We start from the raw sequence: 24647 nt of genomic DNA on the forward strand, positions 1-24647 counted from the left end.
AGACGGGCAAGAGCGCCGCAGGGGTGGGGAGAAGGGCGGAAGACCAGGCGGCCTAGAGCCGGCTCCGCAGGAGGGCAGGGCCCCCGGGGGCGGGGGGTGCGCATCTACGGGTGGAGGTGTTCATGGGTCTGCTTCAAGGGGCTGGACGGTTCGGCCCTTCACGGGAAGACCTTCTCGTGACACAACCATCTTTCAAGTGAAAGTGACAAATAGGTGTTGATGGGTTTCACTCTGCTGTGGGTTCATGTATTTGTGTCATTAAAAAATACTGTCATCTTGTTCATTTGACAGCACTTAGGCATTTGCCTTAATCTTTGGTTCGGTCTCTTATTAAACACATCAAACTTCTGAGCCCTCCCTTACCTAGAGGTCCCTTATCTAATAGCATCAACCCTCGAAGACAAACTGAGAAAGAGGAAATTAACAGAAAAGAGCCTCTGCAGCTAAAATAGATACCGCAGAGCCCATCCCCCATGGCTTTTCTCCCAGGGGAGACCCTCAGGGGCACATCGAGATGTCCTGACTCTCATTTTAGGTGCAGTTCTGATAAGTAACGTTGTTTGGTTTTCCAGGGCAGAGCTCCGAGAAGCAAAAGGTTTCAAGTGGGAAGGTTGCTGCTGAGTGAGACCCCGGGAGGAAGGAGGCAGGAGAGAGGATGGGGTGGGAACACCCTAGAACACAGAGGGGCAACTGAGTGTGCTAAACTTTGGGGCCGTGTAACGCACAGCCGTGAGCCCCAGGCATCTGCGTGAACCCTGCCGAGGAGAACACTCACATCCGCAGGGGTGATCGCAAAGGGCTTCAGAGGCAGGGCTGGACGCCAGAGATTTTACTAGAAGGAGCGTTTGAGCAAGAATTTCATAAATGAGGTCTGAAGTTTTAGAATACTTAGGACTGGAAACAATCGACCTCAGTTGAAGGAGAATTCAGAATTACCTTCCCCCAAGAGCAAGGTGAGTCAGACACCGTCGCATTCCTCCATCAGCTGCACTCAGCCTGCAGGGCTCGCGGTGGCGGGCGAGGTCCCAGGGTCTAAAGAGGAGGCCTTAATAGAGCAGACTGATGTCTAGGACGCACAGTCCTTTGTGCTTTTTACAGTCAGCTTTGGGAGTTGAGTGAGGCATTGGAGGCCTGAGAAAGAGACCAGGGAACAAAGAAAAGATGAAGGTGTCTAGGAGGGAGCGGTCTGGGCGGAAGGGAGGAGGGACTCAGAGGAGCAATGCTGAGACCGGGGCGCAGGCACGCGGGACCTGGGCGGGTCCTGGGCGGGCGGACGCAGTGCAGGGTCGCCCGCCGCCATCGTGGGTCCCCCGGAGTGGGGCCAGGCCTCCGCACGGCCCTCCTCAGTGTCCTTCTCCTGGACGGAATCACAGGTGCTTCCTCCCCACGCGCTGTCTCCCCTTCTTCACACCAAGCGCCGGGAGTCCTCGGGGTGAAGGGATGACAGGCAGCAGACTGCCTGCACCCTCTGGTCTTGCCTGCCCAGCCGCGCCGGGGCTGTTAGGGGCCGCAGGACCTGCTCGGTCGGGGTCTGGAGAGGTCATCCAGACACTCAGCCCAAGCGCTTGGAAGCCCCTCTCACCGGCAGAGAAGTCCTGGACCCGAAGGATGGTCACGGCAGAGGAGGCCGCGGCGGCCGCTGGCAGTCTCAGTGGCCACTGCTGGGCCAGCCGGGGAGCAGCCGGCTTGCTGTCGCATGTCACGACCTGGCCTTTCTCATTTCTGTAGCAGCTTTATAAGTCAGCCTGGCGGTTCCCGTCAGACAGACTGAGAAAGGAGCCTTGAATCTGGGTCACCAAGGAGCGCGATGAATCAGTGGTGGCCCCAGACTCGGCTCAGCCCCCGCTGCGCCCCAGCAGGCACCGTGAGGTCTTCACGGGCTCGAGGAAGGAGGCTGTCGATTTTACTTGTGGGTTTATCTGACACCACCAGAATTATTCGCGTGGAGGTCCCCCACACAAAAGGATGTGTGGCTTTCACGTTTGTTTCTGGCTGGTAAACAGAGGCTTTAGGAAACTGCAGGTCATGGTCCTGTACGTGTAATGAAATGAAAATGCCATGAAGTAGCTTGGCCTCCGTGGCCTTTCTGTCGCTTTGCAGACTCTGTAACACAGGCTTCAGTCGTTCGCACCCCTCCTCCCCGCTTCTGGCTGGCGGTGGCCTCTGCTCCCCAGCCGTGAGGCGGGGAGCTCGCTGGCCTCAGATGGGGGTCTGCGGGGGCCAGCACCGAGGCCTTTCTTGGCCTTCCTCCTTTCTTTTTCTTTTTTTTTTTTTAGAATGGCGTGCAAATGTCAGCCATTTTTTTTTTTAATGTTATTTATTGGCCATCCTGGGTCTTCACTGCCGCTCAGGCTCTCTCTAGCTGTGCGTGAGCGTCTTGCTGCAGGGCCTTCTCGTGCCGCGGGGCTCGGGCTCTGGGAACTCAGTCTTCGTCATGCAGCACCCAGCCTCGGGAGCTGTGGCTCTTGGACTTAGTTGCTCTGAGTCACGTGGGATCTTCCCGGATCAGGGACGGAACCCGCGTCCCCTGCATTGGCAGGCAGATTCTTTACTGCTGGACCCCCAGGGAAGCCCCCTTTGCCCTCTTGATGTGAAATGGGGTCTTTCTGTCTTTCCCACTCTGTGACCTAATTCTATCGACTCTGATAAAATTAGTCATGCCCTCCCTGAAGAGTTTCAAAGTATGTCTGAGAAAAGCCAGCCCCACTGGAAGGGAGCTTTAAGGCTGCTTGGAGCTCTCTCCTTGGTCGTAATAATCTCACACGGGTGTCCCTGTTCTGAACTGGGGGTCACGTGCAACAACTCCTTTCGCCATTTCCTGGATCTGACTTGAAGGAAAACAGCATGTTGACTGCCCACAAAACCGATGGGAAAAGCTGTGAATACAGGGGCACTCAGAGAGTGGAGATTATCAGGAGCTATCTAGCAGGTGTAATTTTTCCAGCAGTTTACCTGAATGATATCTGCAACAGTTACTTCAACTAGCCCTTTTCCTCTTCTCAGAGACCCTTTCCTTGTACAACCATGCCTCTGGTTACTAAGCACATGGAAAAAGCACAAAGACCCAGAAACAAAGTGACTTTTCTTATGTTTCTAGCTCCTGAGCCGCCACTGTTAGCATCTCAATGTATTTCTGCCCAGGCCGCTGTGTTCCGGCAGGAACTGCAGCATTGTATCCTTATAGTTTTATCATGTTCCTATTTTGGCTTAGAAGCTTTGGGAAGAATAAGGCTGCCTCTAGAATGGTGTGCTCAGGGTTAGAACTTTACAGTTGGGGCCCATATAAAATTTTTGCAAAGAAGTCTCTATTATCACATGTTCAACTCAAAACATTGAAAACCTTCCTCTCCTCCCCAACTTCAGAGATGCCAGGCATTAGAAAGAAAGTGAATATTGGTTCTAGCAAAGTCGTCTTTAAAGCAGTGGCTGTGGCTGGCATCTGAGACCCTCGCAGGGCACCAGTGTGTGTCTGGGTGATGGGGTCGCGTCCTTCTTGAGTAGCTCCAATGTCAGCAGCCAGGAGGAGAGGATTCCAGATGCTCCGGGGCCCCTGAGGAGTCTGCCTCACCTCCCTGCTCCCCCAGACCCGCCAGCTTCCCTGGAGCCTCGTGGAGCCGATCCCCACAACCCTAACCCTAACCCCACACCCCCTCCCCATCCCCTCGGCAGCCCCCTCTCCCACCCCATCACTCCTTCCTCCCAGCTCCCGTCTCCCTCCATCACCTCCCAGGACTCTGCTTTTTAGACCGGGTAGCTCCCTTTCCCTGGGCGTCTCACCCCTCGCCCTCGCCTGCGCCTGCGGAGACCGCCTCCTCCTACCCTAGGTCCTCTGGCCCACGGCCTCCCTTTCTGCACGACTGAGAACAAGGCTGTTCCTTTTCCTCGCAGGCGTCTTCCCCGAGGTCCCCTCCGGGCCCTGGGGCAGCCGGCCATCCCCTCCTTCCCGGTTCATCCCTGTCCCAGGCCCCTCCTGCCCCCTGACCGCGCTCTGTGCTAAGCAGGGCTGCATGCGAAGGCTCCCGCACCCTGGCCTAGGGGCTATTACTGCCGTGGCTGTAGACCCAGAGCGTTTCAGAAGGGAGTGAGCTTACTAAGAACGGAGAGCAGAGATGATGAGGGCGCTGTGAGCTACATGGGCCGACCTCCAAACAGACTGGGGAGAGACGCCGGGACCTGGGGACGGGCCAGCTCAAGGGCAAGCTGGTGCTCCTCGTGGGTTGGTAGTCAACTCGTAGAGCCTCAAGACAGGAAAAGTCCTACTGGAAGGGTGGCATTCGGAGACTGGTGAGGGTGAGCTAGGGTGAGTACCAGGCTGGGCATTTCTGCCTAATTTGGGATCTGAGAGCTGGCTGGTAAGATCAGAGGGGCCTTGGCAACCGTTATAAAGGGCCTCGGGCAGTTCCGGAGGGGACCTTGGTTCTGGGTACCATGTCCGTGGCCTTGGGATAGGACTCTACGATTACTTCCATTAGATCCCGGCCCACTCGGGACTGCCCTGCAGTTTCGACGTTCTGGGAAACCAGGCTGGTTGGCCACCTGAATCCTGGCAGCCCACGAGGAGAAGACAGGAGGCCGATGCTGGCAGGAAACCTGGACCCCGTCTCTGAAGGCTGGCTCCCGCCCCCCCTGTTGGTCCTCCAGGGGCCCTCACCCTCTGCCCTCCTGGGCTGTACCTGAGGGTTGAGCAGAAAAGCCTGCAGTCAGGAAACCAGGGCTCTGGGGATTGAGATGGGGACCATCTGGGTGGGCGGTCTCTGGCCCCACAGCTGCAGCTGAAATCAGCTGTGGGCCAGGGCGGGTGGGGGCTGCAGGGGGGTCTGCTGACTCCTGGGGTTCAGCCAAGTCCCCCTCACGCCTGCTGCCCTCTGCAGTGCCTGTCATCTGTTTCTTTGAGTCTTGGTGCCCATTTTTTGGTTTTATTTTCTATTTATTCATTTTTGAATTGGAGTATAGCTGATTTCTAATGTATTAATTTCTGCTGTATAGGAAAGAGACTCGTTCATACACACATATATATTCTTCTTTAGTTTCTTCTCCACTGTGCTTCATCACAGAGCATTCAGGGTACTTCCCTGCGCGACACGGAAGGACCTAGCTGCATATCACTGCCAATTAGAAAAAAATTTTCTTTTTCTACATCTGTGGTCTCTGTTTCCTGAGACCACACTCTTTTCTTAGACCCTTGTGATAACGTTTTCACTCAGACATTCATACTGAAAGCTTATCTTCCAAAAGCACTGTAAACACCAGTGATTATAGCAAAGGGCGGTCTTCAGCCCTCAGACTCGCCGCTCTGCAGGGCTCTCTCCAAGCCGGTTCCTCCCGTGCCTGCTGCAGGGACACCGCGCTGACTTCCGAGCGACCACTGCTTCCTGCCACTGCTTTCCTCCTCACTTCAGTCTGTCCTTCTGCTCCTGGCTTCCCTGACGGGCCGGAGGGTAAAGAATCTGCCTGCAATGCGGCAGACCCGGGTTCCATCCCTGGGGCGGGAAGATCTCCTGGAGGAGGAAACGGCAACCCCACTCCGGTGTTCCTGCCTGGAGAATCCCAAGGGCAGAGGAGCCTGGCGGGCTACAGCCCACGGGGTCGCAAAGAGTTGGACACGGCTGAGTGGCTAACACTCTCCTGGGCTTCAGTGCAAGCCCCCGAGCTTCCGTCAGCACCTCTGAGTTCAGCTGTGACCTCCCGCCCAGAGCTGCCCCTGCTTCACGTTCTGCGGCTCCTCCGTGGGACGGCAGGGAAGGGGACGTGGGGGGAAGAGGAGCAGGGGGAAGGGGTGGGGGGCGGCTGTTGGGGCCGAACCCGCAGGAAGACAGGCACCGTATGTCTAGTCCGCACCTTCATCCTCCACGAACCTCCTCTTCCCTGTATCAAGGAGGAGACAGACCCCCAGAGACTGGTTTGAAAAATGCCCGTCACGTGGCTGACCCAGATCTAAAGTCAAGACTCTCCAGTGACACGAGACCTCAGTCTCCGCACCTTGGACGGCTCTGATTTCCTCCCTCTTCGAGCAGTTCCTGTACCTTCCGCGTAGAGGTGTGTCAGAAACCTAGAAGTGAGCCTCCAGCTCCGATCCCCCCACGACTGTTGAGGTGGAAGAGCAGTTATCATTTTCATTCCTTGTTCCTCTCGCTTCTTCCTGGGTCTTCAGAGCATCCTTTCTCTCCATGTAGATCCCAGAGACGCACAGCCTGCGGGCGTGGCCGTGTGCCCCGGCTCTGGAAGCTCTGAGGTACGTGCGCTTGAGGAAGCTGCCACGTCTCTGAGTTTCAGTCTGACGGCATCGGTACCCTCTGGCTTCCCGTTAGGATGAAGAGAGCAGGATGAGGGGAACAGCAAGCTGGCTGGCTGTGCCCTCATGCCTGCCAGCGGCTCTTGGCTCTGGGCCACCGCCCTTCTGCGCGGCTCCCTGCCAGGGGCCGTTCTGGGAACTGAGCCCCTGTCCCTCCACAGAGAGGAAGTGGGGGAGATGTCGGGCTGACTTCAGTGCGTGGAGATGGTGTGGGCTGTTTTTCTGTCATTATCACTCCAGGGGCAGCTCAGATCATCAGGCACTGGGGGCCGGAGATGGGGAGCCTTGCAGGAGGGCACAGGGGGTGTTTTCTAAGCTAGTGACCGACAGCAGGCGAAGGAGACGGGTGTGCCCCTGGCTGCCCCGGAGGAGGATGCTCAGGGTGGAGACAAGCAAGACATCGATTCCGCCGGCCCAAAACCGCAGCACGTGCCCCGAACAGGAAGGCTGGGCAACCTGGAATCTCAGTCAATTCCAGGACACACGGTGTCAGCACAGCTGCAATTAATTCCCTCCATGAGATGCTCTATGAGATGCCTGAAATGTGGGAGACCCGGGTTCAATCACTGGGTCGGGAAGATCCCCTGGAGAAGAGAATGGCAACCCACTCCAACATTCTTGCCTGGAAAACGCCATGGACAGAGGAGTCTGGAGGGCTACAGTCCAGGGGGTCGCAAAGAGTCGGACATGACTGAGCGACTTCACTTCTTCATGAGATGCTGTTTGTCGCAGTGGGAAATTTGCTGGCAGGATTCGGTGAGCAGGGTTTCCCTATTTCTCTTCGGAGGAAGTGACACACCCCGGGGCCCAGCCCCGAGCCGCCCCAGTGAGACCCTCTCCTGTCAACCTTGCCTGCGTCACCTCACCAACAACATCCCTGCTCAGATGTCTTATTTCCCCCACCTCTAGCATCCTGCCAGAAAATTTCCCAGTAGGGACAAAGAGCATCTCATAGAGGCTGGGATTGACTAAGAGTCCAGGTTGCCCAGCCTTCCTGTTGGTATTCTTGGAAGGATGTTTTTTTGAATAAAGTCAGTTTTGCTGTGATTTCTGTGTTTGCGACCCGCCGCTCTACTTCAGGAGGGGCTTGTCCGCAGGGCAGGAGGACAGCCCGGGTCACTCAGGACTGCTCGGCCAGCCAGCTCCGGCTGTGGTGGCTCCAAACAGTAGCCCGTTGCCCGCTGTCTCGGCTCTGGGGCCGGGGGGCCCCGCGGAGTGGTTCTCTGTGCCTATCATGCAGTCACAGTCAGGGGCCGGCGGGGACCCGGTCAGGGAGGCTCCATGGCCTGGCTGTCCCCCAGGGTCTCAGTGGGCTCCGGCCGCCCACATGCGGCCTCCCCCCGGGGCATGGCCTCCTCAGTGCAGCACGGAGACTGGGTTCCAAAGGAGGCCTGGCCGGGGGGAGCTGGGGGGCTCCTGTGACCCCAGCCTCAGAAGCCCCGGATCATTATGGCTGGCGAAACAATTGACCCAGCAAGCCAGCAAGGGTGCTCCAGACTCCAGGAGAGGGTCAACGTCCCCTCTGAGTGCGTGAGCTGCAGTCTCTCTTTCTTTTTTATTCTATTTTATTTTACATTAATTTATTCATTTTAATTGGAGGCTAGTTACTTTGGCCACCTGATGCAAAGAGCTGACTCATTTGAAAAGACCCTGATGCTGGGAAAGATTGAGGGCAAGAGGAGAAGGGGACGACAGAGGATGAGATGGTTGAATGGCATCACCGACTCAATGGATATGAGTTTGGGTGAACTCTGGGAGTTGGTGATGGACAGGGAGGCCTGGTGTGCTGCAGTCCGTGGGGTCGCAATGAGTCGGACACGACTGAGCGACTGAACTGAACTAAATTACTTTACAATATTGTGGCGGTTTTTGCCATACATCGACATCAGTCAGCCATAGGTGTACATGTGTTCCCCATCCTGAAACCCCCTCCCATCTTCCTCCCCATCCCATCCCTCTGGGTCATCCCAGTGCACCAGCCCCGCGCGCCCTGTCTCATGCATCCAACCTGGACTGGCGATCTGTTTCACATATGGTGATATACATGTTTCAATGCCAGTCTCTCAAATCATCCCACCCTCGCCTTCTCCCACAGAGTCCAAAAGACTGTTCTATACATCTATGTCTCTTATGCTGTCTCACATATAGGGTTATCATTATCATCTTTCTAAATTCCATATATATACGTTAATATACTGTATTGGTGTTTTTCTTTCTGACTTCACTCTGTATAATAGGCTCCAGTTTCATCCACCTCATTAGAACTGATTCAAATGCATTCTTTTTAATAGCTGAGGAATATTCCATGGTGTATATGTACCACAGCTTCCTTATCCACTCGTCTGCCAATGGACATCTAGGTTGCTTCCACGTCCTGGCTATTGTAAACAGTGCTCAGTCTCGTTTTAGCAGCAGAGGCACTGACCCGCGCCGTCTCTGAAGACCATCCAGCACACCGAGGGGTCGTCTCTTGAAAGGTAGCTCAGCTGGGTGCAGTTGCCAGGTCCATGTGTGCCCAGCACTCTGGACACCAAAGCCAGATCGGAGTGCGTCCCTCAGAGATGCTGCAGACCACCCCCTGCTGGGCCCTCACAGCTGCCAGCGAACGCCAGATTGGGAATTGGTCATTCATCAGGGAGGCCCAGGGTCCGCTGAGACCCCAGAGTCATCCGCCTTATGGGCCAGCTGCCCGTCAGCAGACACTGGCCACCCGTGTGTCACACATCTTTGGAAATCACCCACAAAGTTGAAAATATATGACACCCTTGTCATCCCTTAGAGGGAAACGCAGTTATCCGTGGTGAGGATGTCCATGTGACTGAAGAACTTTCTTTATAAAACTGTTGCCTATAATTATTTTACCTTTTATAATGAAAAATGTGTTTGTTCATAGTCCATGCACATTTCCCCAAGTTCCTATTTTTCCCTTTTTTAAGAGTTTTATTTTCTATTGGAGAACAGTTGCCTTGGTGGTGGGGTGGTAAAGATTCTGTCCCCAATGTGGGAGACTTGGGCTCAGTCCCTTAGTCGGGATGATCCCCTGGAAAAGGGAATGGCAATCCACTCCAGTATTCTTGCCTGGAGAGTCCCATGGACAGAGGAGCCTTGCGGGCTACAGTCCGTGGGGTCACAGGGAGTCGGACACGACTGAGTGCCTAAGCAGAGCATACAGTAGAGCAGAGTGGCTCGGTTTATATATGTACCTGTGTCTCTTGTATTTCAAATTCATTTCCCATTTGGGTTGTTACATAATACGGAGCAGAGTTCCCTGTTCTGTACAGTAGGTCCTTGTTGGTTATCTGCGTTAAATATAGCCGTGTGCACATGGGTTTGTTCGTAACCTACGCGCATTTCCCAAGTTCCTCTTTTCCCTTTAAATTCTTCTTCCTCCTCGGGCGATGAGCTTGTCTTCTCCCTGGGGCTTGCGGGGCTGGGACTCCCTTCTTACTGGCTCCGCAGACTCTGCCCCGGAGGAGCTGCCTCTCTCTATGGCCGAGGGGTGAGCCCGCCAGTTAGCAGGAGGGTCCCCGGGATTCACCACAGCCTCACCTCAAAGGGTAACGGGCTCCCCTCTTGGCTGTGACATTAATTTACCAAACGGCCCCTGGGCTTTGTCCTGGATGAACTGTTCACATTTCCTGGCAGGCTTTCAGACTGGAAACCGTTCACATAAATCGCACGATCTAGGGTGGACCTCTGGCTCTTTACGTCCATCACCACGTCATGCAGATGAGCAGCAGCGTCTTATTGAAGCAGTGTTGAGAGCTCATGGGATTTTTAACATGGGAAATTTTTGCTGTTTTAAAGAAAGCATTTATTTCTTTGGCTGCGCCGCGGCTTCATTGCCTCGTGTGGGGCCTCGCGTTGTGGCTCACAGACTCTAGCTGTGGGGCGGTCCTTAGTACGTGGAATCTCACCTCCCCGATCAGGGATGGACAGTCCCAACAAGGGGACACTTAGAGGAAACAGATGGGTCTGAGCTTCCTAAGAATGGTGTATAATTTGGCTTTTACTTTGAAGCAGAAGGAATCTAGGGGCAGAGGACATGGAGGACCACACCCCCCAGTCCCACCCAAGAGCAGCCTTGGGAGTGGGTGGGAAGGCCACAGTCTGGGCTGGAGCCCATCAGGGACCAGGGCCAGACCTGCTACAGACTGGCTCCCGCCTGGCACAGAGGAGGCACGCCAGGGGCAGCGGTCCCTCGGGGGGCACCCCCTCCAGCCCTGGGCTCCCCCGATGGGCAGCCCAGCACCCGTGTCCAGGAAGGGAAGGTGCTCCAGGCCCCTCGGGCTCCCGATGCCGCCTCACAGCATTGCTTTTGTCAGTGTGCTGAATCCCGCTCGCTGCCCCTTGGGGTCCTCAGCAAAGTCAAGTCTATTTTTCCTGTTTTAGGCAGGCTGGGCCTGGGGTGATACTGAGCCACAAACCGGCATACCTTCCCACCGTCTTGCTAAATAAGACTATCGAAGGGGGCGTCAGAGGGAAGCGGTGGGTTAGAGGGTGTGTGACACCCGTGTCCCCCGATCCGGAGGTGACCTGAATCTTGATCTCAGCCAGGAACCTCGCGTGGCGGGCAGCCCTTCCAGCAGCTTCCGCCAGCGGGAGCAGGGTCTCCGAGGCGGCGGTGGTGGCAGTGGGGTGAAGAGCAGGGGGGCGATGGAGGGGCGGGAAGGACACGGTCCCCTCCTCTCCCTCCGGGCGCCAGTCATCCAGGTCAGGGACCGCGCGGGATGTCACGGGGAGGGTTCTTTTCAGAGGAGCGGGCAGGACACCCCGTGTGAGTGGAGAACCTTAAGATCCAGCAGAGCAAGAAGAGTCAGGACCTGGGGAGACTGTCCTTCCAAAGGACTGTCCTGACGGAGGGGAGAGGACTGTTGGGACGGCGGGGTCCTGGGGCCGTGAGGTCATCCAGCCTCTCAGTCAGAAGGAGAAAGGCTCTTCTTCTGCAGGTCGGGGGGAGGCAGGGATGAGCAGAAACTGGGCAGGGAACTAGTCTGCGAGGTCGGGGGAGAGGGTCCAGCTCTGCTCCAACAGTTCCCGGGAGGAGTGGAAAGGGGGCCGGGGCCACGCTGCAGGGCGGTGGAGGCCTGGGAATGAGTGGGGCTCTGGGGTCCACAGCAAGGAGAGACCCTGACCAATGCTCGGTCAGCACCCAGCTGAGGGCCGGGGGCTGTGCGTGGGCAGTGTGGTTGGCTCAGCACGAGATAGGAGGGGTCAGGCTCAGAAGGAGGGAAGGCTCAGCGCCCCCGGTCTTGCTTTCTGTTGATCTTGGCTGTAAAACCTTGCAAAGACCTGGGAAACCAGGAGTGCTGCAGTCTCTGGGGGCGCAAAGAGTTGGACATGACTTAGTAGAACTTTGCTATCAGTCTTTTTATGAAACAATTTCCTGAGACTTGGATCATAACAACACACTACAAGATGGTGAACACTTCTATGATTCTAGGGTATCTTTTCTTTAACTTTTTTGCTAATTTTTTAAAGCCACTTAAACAGAAAAATGAGCTCCCCTGGCAGCTCATCAGTGCTCTTCCTCGCATCCATCCCTACATCCAGTGACGAGGCACTCGGGGGGTTTGTCACCTGCCATCTCCCAATGAGCACGTGTCCTGCTGTTGAGGGTCTTGTGTTTTTTAAGTTGAGAGATAATTGACATCTAACATTGCATTAGTTTCAGGTGCATGACACAATGATCTGATATTTACATATATTGTGAAATGAACGATAAGTCTAGCTAGCATCCGTCACCACACGAGACGTTTTTGATCCCAGAGGAGACAATACCGTGTGTGTGAGTTAGTCGCTCAGTCGTGTCCGATGCTTTGCAACCCCATGGACTATAGCCTGCCAGGCTCCTCTGTCCATGGGATTTCCCAGGCAAGAATACTGGAGTGGGTTGCCATTTCCTTTTCCAGGGGACCGTCCCTACCCAGGAATTGAACCCCCATCTCCTGCATTGTAGGTGACTTCTTTACCACGGAGCCACCTGGGTTTTTATCCTCCCAAAACTCGAGTTTATTGAGCACTTACTCCACTCCTGGGCCCCTCCGGTGGCTCAGAGGGTAAAGCGTCTGCCTGCAATGCAGGAGGGCTGGGTTTGATCCCTGGGTTGGGAAAATCCCCCTGGAGGAGGAAATGGCAGCCCACTCCAGTCCCCTTGCCTGGAGAATCCCACGGACAGAGGAGCCTGGTGGGCTACAGTCCACGGGGTTGCGAAGAGTCGGACACGACTGAGCGACTTCACTCACTCACTGCCCCACTGCAGGCGCCGTCCTACCTGCCGGTCTCGAGAGCTGGGCTTGCTGCCCCCGTGACCGTCTGCGGCTGCCCCTCTGTGCAGCGGAGGGACGGGGGCTGCGGAGGGGCAGAAGCTGGCTGTGGTGCACAGTTTCGGGGGAATCCGGGGAGGGGGGGCCCTGGAGGCTACGTCCACCACGCTCACTGGCCTTTTCTAGACTCTGGTGCGTCTTTCCAGGCTCCCAGAGGTCGCCGGCCCGGAGAGGCCGTGTTTGAGCACAACGTCATTGCCACACCTTGAAAGGCAGCTCAGAGTTGCTCTTGCGGGGGTAACCACACCCCGGCCCCCCCCTTCTCATCAGTGCTACTGCGGCTCCAGGGGGTCATATGATCGTTTTATAACCTACAGGATATAGATGGTTAACCATCTGTATTTGGGCAAATAGGCGTTCCCTTTACATAGGAAGTGGTAATTCAGCAATTTGCTTCTGGTTAATCCTGGTCCCTCACTGCTTTTTTCTTAGTGACCATTAGAAAGTGCGCCTGGAGAGAGGTCACAGTGGGGATGCCCGCGCCTGGGGCATCGTGAGGGCCTTGTACCGCTCCGTGCACTCCGGACCACGGCCTTTTGGAGGTGAGCCTGCTAAGCCCCTTTCAAAACGTCTCTTCTTCTCTGATCCCTGCATCTGAGGGATATTAGACATGGACCTGCTTGACTCTTGAGGACTCCAGGACGCTGGCGTGCTGTCTGTGTTTACACTTCATAAAGCATGCTCACTTTCACACACGCAGCGTCCTTGCACTTTGAGGAATAGCGCCGTGTTTTCAGGAAGCTCGCTTTCCCCCTAAACGTACAGTAAGTGATTGCATTCTAATTGTCTCGCACTAGAGCTTGGGCAGTTTGGTCATTGCCTTATAACGTGATATCCATGGGGCATTGGTCTGGGGAGAAATGTAATTCTTTACTTAAATAAGGCCACAAAGAGTTTGGAAAGCCAAACCTGAGCTAAAAATGTTTTGGAGGTGACAAGGAAGGTGATTTATGGCAAAGTATGAGTGAGGGTCTTGAATAGTTGGAGGTTGACTGGGAAGGGGCTTGTCAGGCAGTCATTTAAGAGAAATTGATGGGGTGGAAATTGTTATGAGACTCAGCACAACACAGGAAAAGCTCTGATAATGGCTGCTAACGCCACAGTGACTAGGGAGTCAGCGTCTCATGACTATAAAAGGATGCATGGTGGTCTTTAAGACAGTCTGCACAGATTCCCTCCAGAGCCCATGTAGCTGCAGAAAACAGATATTGTAGTGATCAGCCCTGGAAAGAAACCAATGCCAAGTCTGAATTAGTCACTAGTTCTTGAAATGATTAGAGGTATAACATTAATTACTGTAAATGAAAAAGAAAAGGTAAAATGAGCTTTTGAAGAAGCAAAAGGAACCAGAAGGAAAAAAAACACAAACCTATATTCAACTCACTGGAAAAAACCTTCTGGCTTCTTTCTTAACCACGCATATGCAAAAGCAGAAGGAAGCCAGCCTAGAGTTTCAGCTCCACTGACATTCGTCTAAAAAAGGGTAAAACGCTGTGTGCCTGTGAGTCAAATGAATTAAGACAGCAGTGACATGGTGTTGAATGCCTGCCTCTATGGTATGTAAGACTCTGATCCCCATATGTATTAAAATAAAGATATTATTGAAGATCTTGTGGGAATTGTATAGTCCTTCAGTAAGACCTGCTGGAGACAAGGTGAGTTAGAATGAACTGCAGTCTTCCCATTTGTAAAGTGGGTATGCCGTTGTTTAGTCTCTGAGTCACGTCTGACTCTTTGTGACCCCATGGACTGTAGCCTTCCAGGCTCCTCTGTCCATGGAATTCTCCAGGCAAGCATACTGGAGTGGGTTACCATTCCCTTCTCCAGGGCATCTTCCCTGTCCAGAGAGTGAACCTGCGGCTCCCACATTGGCAGGCGGATTCCTTACCACTGAGCCACGAGGAAAGCCTGTAAAGTGGTTGTAAGTCATCTGAAAGGGATGTTGAGAGACGTAGCAAGGTAATAGACATAAAGCAGTGATCCCAAATCCCACTGAGCAATTAGAACTTAGAGCATGCACACCCACCCTCCAACACTCAACAAACACACACATGCATATACACAGGCCTACACACACACACACACACGCCTGTATGTGTGTACACAGCATACACACACATACTATACACACATGTAACACGCAACACACACATGCCTATACACAATGTAACATTCACACATGTGTGCACATTTACACCCACATGTATGCACGTGCATGTGTATACTCACCATGTACACACATGTACACACACGCATACCTTTTGTTCTCATTCTTTGTCTTGGGGGCCATCACTATTTATGAAAATAAGCACAGATTGAAAACCTTCTGCTTTAATTTTAGCAAACCGTTAAACTTGTTTAATTTGTTTAAATCAAAACTTTAAGTTTTCCTTGCTGATAATACTTTGATAAATGTTGTTAATGTTTCTGCATATTTAATTTTCACGGGTAGAGTCTGCCCTTGGCCAGAGGGGCCAAAGGCTGAGGGCGGCCTGCTGCCCACCCCTTCTGCTTTTCCAGCCGCCTCCCCTCCCCCCTCCCCTCCCTTCCCCTCCCCTCCCCCCTCCCCTCCCCTCCCCTCCCCTCCCCTCCCCTCCCCTCCCTGCTCCTCCCACTCCCCTCCCCTCTCCTCTCCAGTATCCTGCTTCCCTTTGCCCCCACCCGCATCTGGCCCAGTGGAGAGCAGACCAGTAATCTGCCTCCCTGCGAGCCCATCCTGGTCACCCGGTCCCAGCGCAGACGATGCCTGCTGAGGACCTGAGCCGTTCCCCGTCCTTGTCCTCTGCCTGTGACCAGGAGGCTTCCGAAGCCCTCAGAGTCCCGAGAAGAGGCCTCTGTGCAATGGAGGCCCAGGGGGCAGCGGGGGCAGCCTCTGGTGGGCATGAGAGCAGCTGGGCAGGGGGCAGGACCACGGCCCTCTGCACAGCCGTTCTGATCTGAGGACACGCATGTACAGTGAGGTGTTCTTTGCATTCTTGAGTGAGGTAGTCAATTAGCTGTTAGTTTCCGAGGTACCTTCTTTAGTACACGGTACCTAATGCCAGTGGTCCAAGGCAGCCACGTCGCTTAACTGTGATGAAATGTAAAGTAGCATTGTGAACACCGTGTTAAAGATGTTGATCTCATTTAGTAGCACACTCCAGTCTTTGCAGTGTGACAACTGAGGGCAGAGGCCTGCTCCCCGAGGCTCCTTCAGTCTGGGGTTCTGGAACGTCTACTTTTCATTTATGGCCGCAAAGCTTCAGTGCAAAAGTCATGCAAAGGTTCAGCTTATCACTGCGTGCCTCTGCCAAAGGAAGAGAAGCCATTCGGTGGCCTGACTTGGGTTCTGTGTGTCCGCGATGAGAGGCGACTCCATCGGGACTGGTGCAGGGGTTCGCCTTCCCCTTCCTGCACTTTCTGAGGGCGCGTCTACTCCTGACTGCAGCCTGGCGTGGAGACCAGCTGGTACCGGAGGGGACGTTCCAGAAGGAGGAGGCAGGAGGTGGCAGCTCCCAAAACTGACCCCAAAGCATTTCTCCCTGGCCCGTCCTCCCCCCCGGCTTTCTTTGCAGCCAGAACATCTCCCAGGGACTCACTGATCTAAGCTCACTGATTTACAAGCTGATCTAAACTCCAGCGACACAGCTGTTAGAGGCTGGACTCCCTGACGAAGCCGCGACGCTCACACAAACGCGCGTTAGGGTCCCAGAGGCGCTGTGAAGGGGGGTGAGCGGTCGCGGCCGCCCTGAGCAGGCTCTCAAGCTCATCTAATGCCCAACTGCATTGATGGCTCAAAAGACAGGCGTGCGCGGGCTCCTGCCATGAGCAGGACACGTGAAAACACCATCCTCCGGGCACCCGCGTCTTTACCCGCTCACTGCCCGGCTGGAAGCTGCCTTTCCCCCGCCCCACACCCTCGCGTGGACGGGGCTCCAGCAGCCCCAGCTCCAGGCTTACTGGTGGTGAAACATTCAGGGCACACGGGGGTGTCTGCCTCAGAGCTCCTCACTCAGACCCTCCGCTTGCAAAGGCACCTCCCGAGGTTCCAGCCCATCTTGCCCCCACGGTCCCCAGCTGGAGAGGAGAGGGGCACCCGCTCTCACCCCTTCCTCTCCAAAGAGCACTCCAGCAGAGACTCCGATTCTGTAGGTCTGACCCGGCTCACACCCGCCTCATGCTCCGTAAGCAGTGACCACTGCGCCTGACCTGGGCTTTGCTGGCCCCCACGGCAGCTCATGCCAAGCTTGCCAAACCATTCAAATAATCTTCCTGACGTTTGGTCAGTTCTTTGGAAACCATCTCTACTCATTGGCTGCCTTCTTGCCCTTTGCAGGGAGGTGTAAACCTAGACCCTCTCTAAAGGCCACTTTGCAGGTGGTCAGTGATATCACCCCTCCCTGGCCCCCATCCTTGCAGAGGAGCACCCCGCTCTGACGCATGGGGTCTCTTCACCATCACCGCCGCTTGGCTTCCCTTGCTTCCGGCCAGCCATGTTTCCCACGGCGCAACTCTAAATTCCTCTGTAAGTGTGACCACTGTAGACTTGGCGACACTATCGCGCACCTCTTTTCAAACCTTCCAATGACTTGGCCTAAGAATTGAACATCAGTTACTTTTAACACGTATTGAGCATTATTTCACTTTCCTATTGTGGTCATGTCAAATTTCCTCATGTCTGTTTTATTCTCTGTTCATTAAAGAAGGTACAGAAATGTCTCCTTTTAACAGTCTTAATGTTTTTACCAATTTTCATAAGAACAACAGAAAGTGCTTCTGTTAGAAAGAACAGAATCCTTCTCCAAAAAGCTGACTGTTGCTGCTCAAGATCTGAGGTCATTTACCTGAGGGGAAAGAAAGGTTCTTTGCCCGTTGTGGTGACGCTGGGCCAGTCTGTCACCAACACGATTCCTTCGCAGAGTTGACATGATTTCTGTGATGAGGACGGTGGTCTGGGGCAGGCTGGATCATTTCCAGGTATTGCTCGTGCCCGGTACACACGAGGACCCGAAAGCCGTGTCTTCAAGAACACTGAGCTTCACCACAAGAGTGATGCATCCGTCATCATCCACACTTGAATGACGCTTATTCCCAACAGGTGTACAACACTATCCCTGAAAAATATGGAATTTACAGATGTGGGTTATTCTGGTGTATTTTGCCATTTTAATTAGGGAAGAAAAAGGGTCAATCAAAGGAAATTAAAATAATGTCTCAAGGTTTCCCAGATGGTGCAGGGGTCACGAACCCCCTCTGCCAATGCAGGAGATGCAGCTTCCATCCCTGGGTTGGGAAGATCCCCTGGAGGAGGGCATAGCAACTCAGTCCAGTACTCTTGCCTGGAGACTCCGTGGACGGAGGAGCCTGGTGGGCTGCAGTCCGTGGGGTCACAGAGAGTCGGACCCGACAGCAGCTGAGCGTGCACTTCACTCACTCACTCAGGAATAGACATAATTCTGGCCCAGCTTCTAAGGTCTCTTCTGGGAGTGTCCCCGAGAGTGGCCTGAAGGTCTGGCCCAGACCCTCTACCAACACCCACGACAAAGCCGCTCCCGACCGAGGCCTTCTCTTCGCTGAGAGGAAAGCCCTTCTTGCCCTGCCCACCCCGCTGTTACCGCCAGTGCTGCCGTTTCATAACGATTGGCTCACCTGATAGCTTCTTGAAGCTGGAGCTTACGTTCTATGCATCTTTGCATGCTCAGTGTCAGTAGACATTTCACAATCATTGATTGAACTGACTGTTATCCTTGTTAATAATAACAGATAGATAGCATCATTATCTATCACAGTGCAGTTAAAAAGTAGTTTCCCGAAGTGGTGGTCTGGCTGGGCCCAGTGCGCTGGGGCCTCCCTGGCCGCATTTCAGCTGGGCTGCCCACCTCATCTGCCTACGGGACGAGTAACTGACCCCGCCCCAGCCAGGGTGCCCCACCCAGGGCCCGTGTGGACGCCCAGGGGTCTGGCCTCCCCCTGGGTCCCCGGTCCCCGCCTGGCCTCCCGCAGCACGGGGTCTCCACTCCTGCTCTGCCTCAGGCCCCTCCCCGAGCACCTGTACCCCCACCCACCTCAACCTGTCCCTCTTCCTCCTTCTGGGGTCGTCTCTAGTCCTTCCTCCCCACAGACCTCCCACAACCCGCTCTGTCCTCAGTGGGGACCTGTCGCCAGCATCAGTGCGTTTATGTGGAACCATGTGCAGCTGTTTTTATTAGCCGCTTGAGCCATAACTGATAGCAGTAAATGCCCCCAGTCTGAAAGCCAGCCTTCAGTGGGCTTTGCCAGCAGCCATCATCCTGACGGGGCGCATCTTGGGCACCTCAGAAAGGCCCCCTGGGCCATTCCGGCTGGCCCCTTCTCCCCATTCCCCACCCACAGCCGTCACCGACTGGGCTTCCACCGCCGTCGTTTGGCCTTTTCTAGAATTCCGTATAAATGCAACAACGCAGAACCTGGGCATACACGTTTAAGTTCTTCACCCAGAAAAATGCCCTGGTGCTCTGGGCATGCGGAGCGGGCCTCAGCAGCCCCTGGCCACCCGTGGACTGGGGCCCAGTGTGTGTCTGGGGCACCATTTACATATCTGCTTGCCAGCCGATGGGCACCGGGGTTCCTTCCAGCCTGGGCCGTGAAGAACAAACCTATGACTGCACGCCTTTCATTTTCATTCTCTCGGGTGAACGCAGGGGTCCCTCGCGGTTCGAGTGGTGAGTGTGTGTGTGTGTGTGACCAGAGAGGCCTGGCCCTGTTTTCTCAGAGCGGGCCTCGGCATCACTGCCCCGCCGCTTGGGTGGGACGCCCGTGGCTGTCTCTTCCACAGTTGCCCTTTTGATTTCAGCCAGTCTGGTGAGTGTGAAATGACTTCTCACTGCAGTTTTAATTTGCATTTTCCTAGTAATGAAGGACCTGGTGTGCCTTTTCTCATGCTTTTTTGCCATCCATGTGTTTTCTTCGGGGAATCGACTTAAAATCTTACGCCTGGTTCTTCTTGAGTTGTCATTGAGTTGTAAGTGTTTGAAGATGCTGGCTACAGTGATGAGATATAAATTTACATCCCCCCCCCCCCCATTCAGTGGTCTTTTTCATTTTGTGAAGTCTTTCAAAGAGCAGAAGTCTTAAATTCTGATGAGTTACAATCTATCAATTCTCTAACAGTCTATGCCTTCAGCAATCCATATAAGAGATCGCCTTCATTCCCAAGGGCATGACAATTATCCACTGTGTTTTCTTCTAGGTGTTTTGTGCTTCTGGCTCTCACATACAGATCTATAACCTATGTGGATTTTTTTTTTTTTTTTTTTTGCCTATGGTATGAGATAAGGGGTACAGATCAACTTTCATACAAGAATATCCAGCCGTGCTGGTTCTATATACTGGACAGACTATTGTTCCTACTGAATTACTTTGGACCTTTAGTTAAAACTCAGTCTCTCTTCCGTTCCGCTGCTTCATGGGTCTATTCTCTTATCACACCCCACTGTCATGACTACAGTAACTCTGTAGCAAGTCTGGAGATCAGGTATTGTAAGTCCTACAGGTTTGTTCTCTCTTGCAAAGTTGCTTAGGCTATTTTAAATCCCTTGAGTTTCTTAACCATTTTAAATTTACCTTGTCCATTTCTACAAACACCCCTGCCACCGTTTTCACTTGGGTTTGTTTGTCCCTGTAGATCAATTTGGAGTGAACTGACATTTTAATCATATTGAACTGTTTGATTTAAACATATATCTCCATTAATTTAGATTATTTAATTTCTCTCCACGTTTTATAGTTTTCAGGGTATGGATAAGGGGGGAATGTATCCATAAATATTTGATTTCATGCTTTCTGATGCTATGATAATTTGTTTTTCAATTTCAATTTCTAAATGTTGCTGGGATATAGAATCACAATTGCTTTGTGCGTGTCAACAGAGTTCAGTCTGATGTTAATCCCCATTGGTGTATTTTTTTTTTCCTGCTGCACCTGAGAGGCATTATAGATCTAGTTCCCTGGCCAGGGATCGAACCTGAGCCCCCTGCAGTGGGAGCACAGAGCCATAACCCCTGGACCAGCAGAGAGGTCACCAGTCTGTGTAATCTTGTTCTACACATTGTGCATTTCATCTTCAGGATCTTTCTTTAGTCTTTTTATATCTTTCATGGCGTTCCTCATCATGTCTATGCTTTCCTCTGCCTTCCTGATCATGTGCAGTCTGTTTATAGTGCGTGCGTGCTAAGAGGCTTCAGTCATGTCCAACTCTTTGTGACCCTGTGAACCGTAGCCCGCTAGGCTCCTCTGTCCACAGGATTCTTCAGGCAAGAACACAGGCGTGGGTTGCCATGCCCTCCTCCAGGGGATCTTCCTGACCCAGGGATGGAACTCATGTCTCTGACGTCTCCTGCTTTGGGAGGCAGGTTCTTTAGAACTAGTGCCACCTGGGAAGCCCATTGCATTTATCCCAGGATCAGACCGTGGGATCGCAAAGTGTCAGACACGACTGAGTGACTACCAGACGGATAGTGTATTTGTAGTAGCTGCCAGAGTATCTTTTTCTGCTAATTCCATCATCTCTGCCATTTTTCTGTTTCTTTGTGTAGATCACGAGTCACTTTCCTGTCATTTTGAAGGTTTGCACCTTAGTCAGTTTGAGTTGCAATAACAAATTACTGCAGACTGACTGGCTTCAACAACAAACATCTTACTTCTCACAGTTCTAGCGGTTGGGAAGTCCAAGGTCAGAGCCCCAGCGGATCCAGGTCTGATGAAAGCCTGCTTCCTGGTTTGCATCTTCTCACGGCGTCCGCGCAGAATGGCGAGCGGAGAGGAAGTGGGCTCTCATACGCTTCTCTTCTTACGAGGGCCCTGATCCCCTGGGGACGGGGGCGGGCTCTCATCTCCTCGCACGGTCACCCTGGGGACTCAGCTTCAGCGTGTGAACCATGGGGAGCTGCAAGCATTCAACCTACAGTGGTCTAGACATTTTGTTGGGCACCTGACATTATGAATTTCACATGTTGAAGGTTGAACTTTGTCATCTATCTTTAATTTGGGGATTCATTCATTCTGAAGGTAGCCGTATGATTGGAGTCAGATGGCTCATCTGTGACTTTCTCTCAGGCTCTGTCCTGGCAGGTCCGGAGAGGCTTTTAGGTTGGCTTATCTTAACCCTGTTACTCCTAAGATGGTTCCCTTCTGAGGATTCTCCCAGGGCCCCAGAACTCGGAAGGTCATGATTGCTGCTAATGCCGAACACCAGCCTCTGTTCACTGGTGCTGAACAAAAATGCAGAGACAGAGTTTTGGGTGAAGCAGAAAGGAGCAGTTCTGACTGCTTTGCCAGGCAAAGGGGGCCCCGGGGCTTGGGCCCTCCAGCCGGTGCCCTCCCTTGAGAGAGGAGGAAAGCGTCACAGTCCAGGGAAACCAGGCTGCAGACGAGGGTGCCGGTGTGTAATCTCCTTCACCTCAGGAAAGCTTCAGAACCATCCCAGCTGGTGTCCAGCTGCCAGAGGCTCTGGTGGTCCTAGAGGCTGTCGCTCTCTGAGCTTCTTTCTGGAACGAAGGAAAGGGCCATGAAGGAGTGTTTTCCCGAAGAAGTAAACAACGGGGGCAGAGTATAGTTCTCACTGGAAAATAATCACTTTCAAAATGCAGTTCAACAAGGACAGGGGAAAAAAAAAAGTCTGTGAGAGTGTTGGGCTGGGATAAACGCAGAAGGTTTAATTCGGTGGGGGCCGTCGGCTGTCTGTCGCAGCCCCGCCCTGCCCTCGGGAGGCCTGTCTCCGGCCTGCGGGGCCTCTGCGGGCAGCCCCACGCCCCCTCTGGGGGCTCTCCCCTGGCCGTGCACCCCATGCTCTCAGGACGGCTCTGCGGGCCCCTGTCTGTCTGTGCGGGGGCCCCTCTCTCATCCGCCCACCTCCCTGAATTCAGGCCTGTCTCCTCAGCGCTGGGAAGAGGCCGTTCTCTGGACTGTGCTTCTGCTCTGCACATGGGAACGGCTCCCAGTGAGAACCAGGGGGCTGCGCAGAGCTCAGACCACTGCCCGCCTCACCGTCCTCCGGGCAGGGAACACAGTCCCCGTCCGTCACCCAGCGTCTGAAAGCCGGGATTTGATGCACTTTGTGGGCGTTCTCGGTTGCTCGATGCAGCAGGGCACGCGGTCTCTGCTAATCCCTCATGGCCGGAAGCACAAATCTTGAGGTCATATTTCGTCTGATACGTTTAATCTGGTGATCTGATGGCTGCTTATCTCCTCATTTGCTTCTGCAACATGGGAGCTCTGATTGCGCGCCTTCTGCAGGCGGTTGTAGAAGTGCAGAGGGGAGCCGCGTGTCCCTGCGGCCTCGCGTCCAGAGCGGGGAGCAGGCAGTGCCGAGGCTCGGGCTCCGGGCAGCAGAGAAGGAGGGGGCTGAGGCCATCTGTGTGTGGTCAGGAAGCCGCAGCGGGAGAGACACGTGATGCAGGAAGCATGTGCAGGAAGCCCTCCAGGGTGACCTCTGCGTACACAGGATCCCTCCCCCAAGATCAGTGTGGCCTCCATAGCCAAGGACGGGCCAGGCACAGCCAGATGGGCTCGGGGCAGGGTCCTCCTTCTCCACCTGAGCCTCCAAGGCTGGCCTTTCTGTTCTTCCTGGCCTCCTGGGCCACCGGTGGGGGGGAGCTGCAGGAGAAGAGGGAACGCCCGTTCCACGTGAGTCTCAGACGTCCAGGGTTTCGTCTGTGGCTGGATAACAAACCAGGACGAGGCACCACACCAGGTAAAGATGGATGAGGGCGTGTGGGAAGAGCAACGAATCCTTCTTTCCCCTCTGCCTGTTTGTTTCAAAGTGATGGACTCCACAGGCCTTCCTGCAAGGCCCCGCTCCAGCCTGCACCCCCCTCCCGGTGAGTTCCTTGAGCCTGGAGCCCTGCAGCTCCCCTCTTGGCATCCCCAGCACATCCTCAGGGCCACCGGGGTTGTTTAGCAGCGGTCAAGCCAACCCAGCCAGCCAGGGGTTTCAGAAACACGCAGGGCTCAGCATTCCTTTTCAGCCCGAGTGGTCACCTGCCAGGGACTGGTTCTGCAGGGACCCAGGCCTGTGCAGTCACAGAGCCTTCCCTGACCACGCCGGCCTGAGCCTCCCTCCCTGAAGCCTGGTTTCCGAAGATTAGGGTGTGTTGGCTCCAGCAGATCAGCGGTTGCTAGCGAGACTGTATTTTGGATACATCTGTGGCTCCTAAGTCCCTTCCGTCATGTCTGACTCTTTGTGACCCTAGGGACCATAGCCTGTCAGGCTCCTCTGTCCATGGGGCTCTCCAGGCAAGAAGACTGGAGTGGGTTGCCATGCCCTGCTCCAGGGGATCTTCCCGACCCAGGGATCGAACCCAGGTCTCTTGTGTCTCCTGCATTGGTAGGCGGGTTCTTTACCACTAGTGCCGCCTGGGAAGCCATGCAGTCTTTAAAATTATATATAATATTTTCAAGCAAGGACTATAAAGTCTAAGTATCCTAGCAACATCTACCCTTCTGCAGGTTTTGTTCAGTGGCATCTTGTTGAATGTAATTAAACTGAATTCTTCAAGAATATTTTTCTGCAGATTGAACCCTTGGTTTTGCTGGTATCACCTGTTTTTACACTCCAGATCGGGGATCGGCTATCACAGCCCATGGCCAGCGGCTGGCCTGCCCATTCATTCACACAGCTGTCTGAAGTTGCTTTCAGGTTCCACCAGCAGACCTGAGTAGTGATGTCAGAGACTACATGACCTACAGATTCTAGAATATTTACTGTCTGGCCTTCCATGGAAAGCGGTTACAGACACCAGTTCTAAATGAGTATTTCTGTATAAAATAGCATGCTGTACACGCTTGTGTTGAAATGGGAAGAATTCTATTTCCTTAACTCTTTGGCTCTCCGAGAATATGCAACTGTACTGCATTCTGCTTTCCTTCCTCCTTAGATTCACGTCTCTCCTGTTCTCCCCACTGTGAGCCAAAGGAGGTGAAAAGTCTGCTGCCTTCTGTTCCAGGCCCAGCCTTTCTGCCCAGATCGAGCACCAGGATGAGAGGGGTGAGCATCCTTGTTATTTTGGCCAGGA

At 53.9% G+C, this 24647-nt stretch overlaps 1 protein-coding gene across 7 annotated transcripts in view; it reads left to right on the forward strand.

Moving 5' to 3' along the window:
- Positions 1-24647, forward strand: part of CCR6 (C-C motif chemokine receptor 6) — a 37346-nt gene that overhangs the window by 9305 nt on the left and 3394 nt on the right. For 2 of the 7 annotated variants that reach the window (XM_061130123.1, XM_061130124.1), the window contains 2 exons: positions 13051-13160; positions 24510-24619. In XM_061130123.1, the coding sequence (XP_060986106.1) occupies positions 24611-24619 (9 nt within the window). In that variant the 5' untranslated portion in view covers positions 13051-13160; positions 24510-24610. The other 5 variants (XM_061130125.1, XM_061130127.1, XM_061130126.1 and 2 more) reach the window with 4 other exon arrangements.

The sequence above is a fragment of the Dama dama genome, chromosome 26 (assembly GCF_033118175.1).
Source record: "Dama dama isolate Ldn47 chromosome 26, ASM3311817v1, whole genome shotgun sequence".
In the NCBI taxonomy this organism is placed as follows: domain Eukaryota; kingdom Metazoa; phylum Chordata; class Mammalia; order Artiodactyla; family Cervidae; genus Dama; species Dama dama.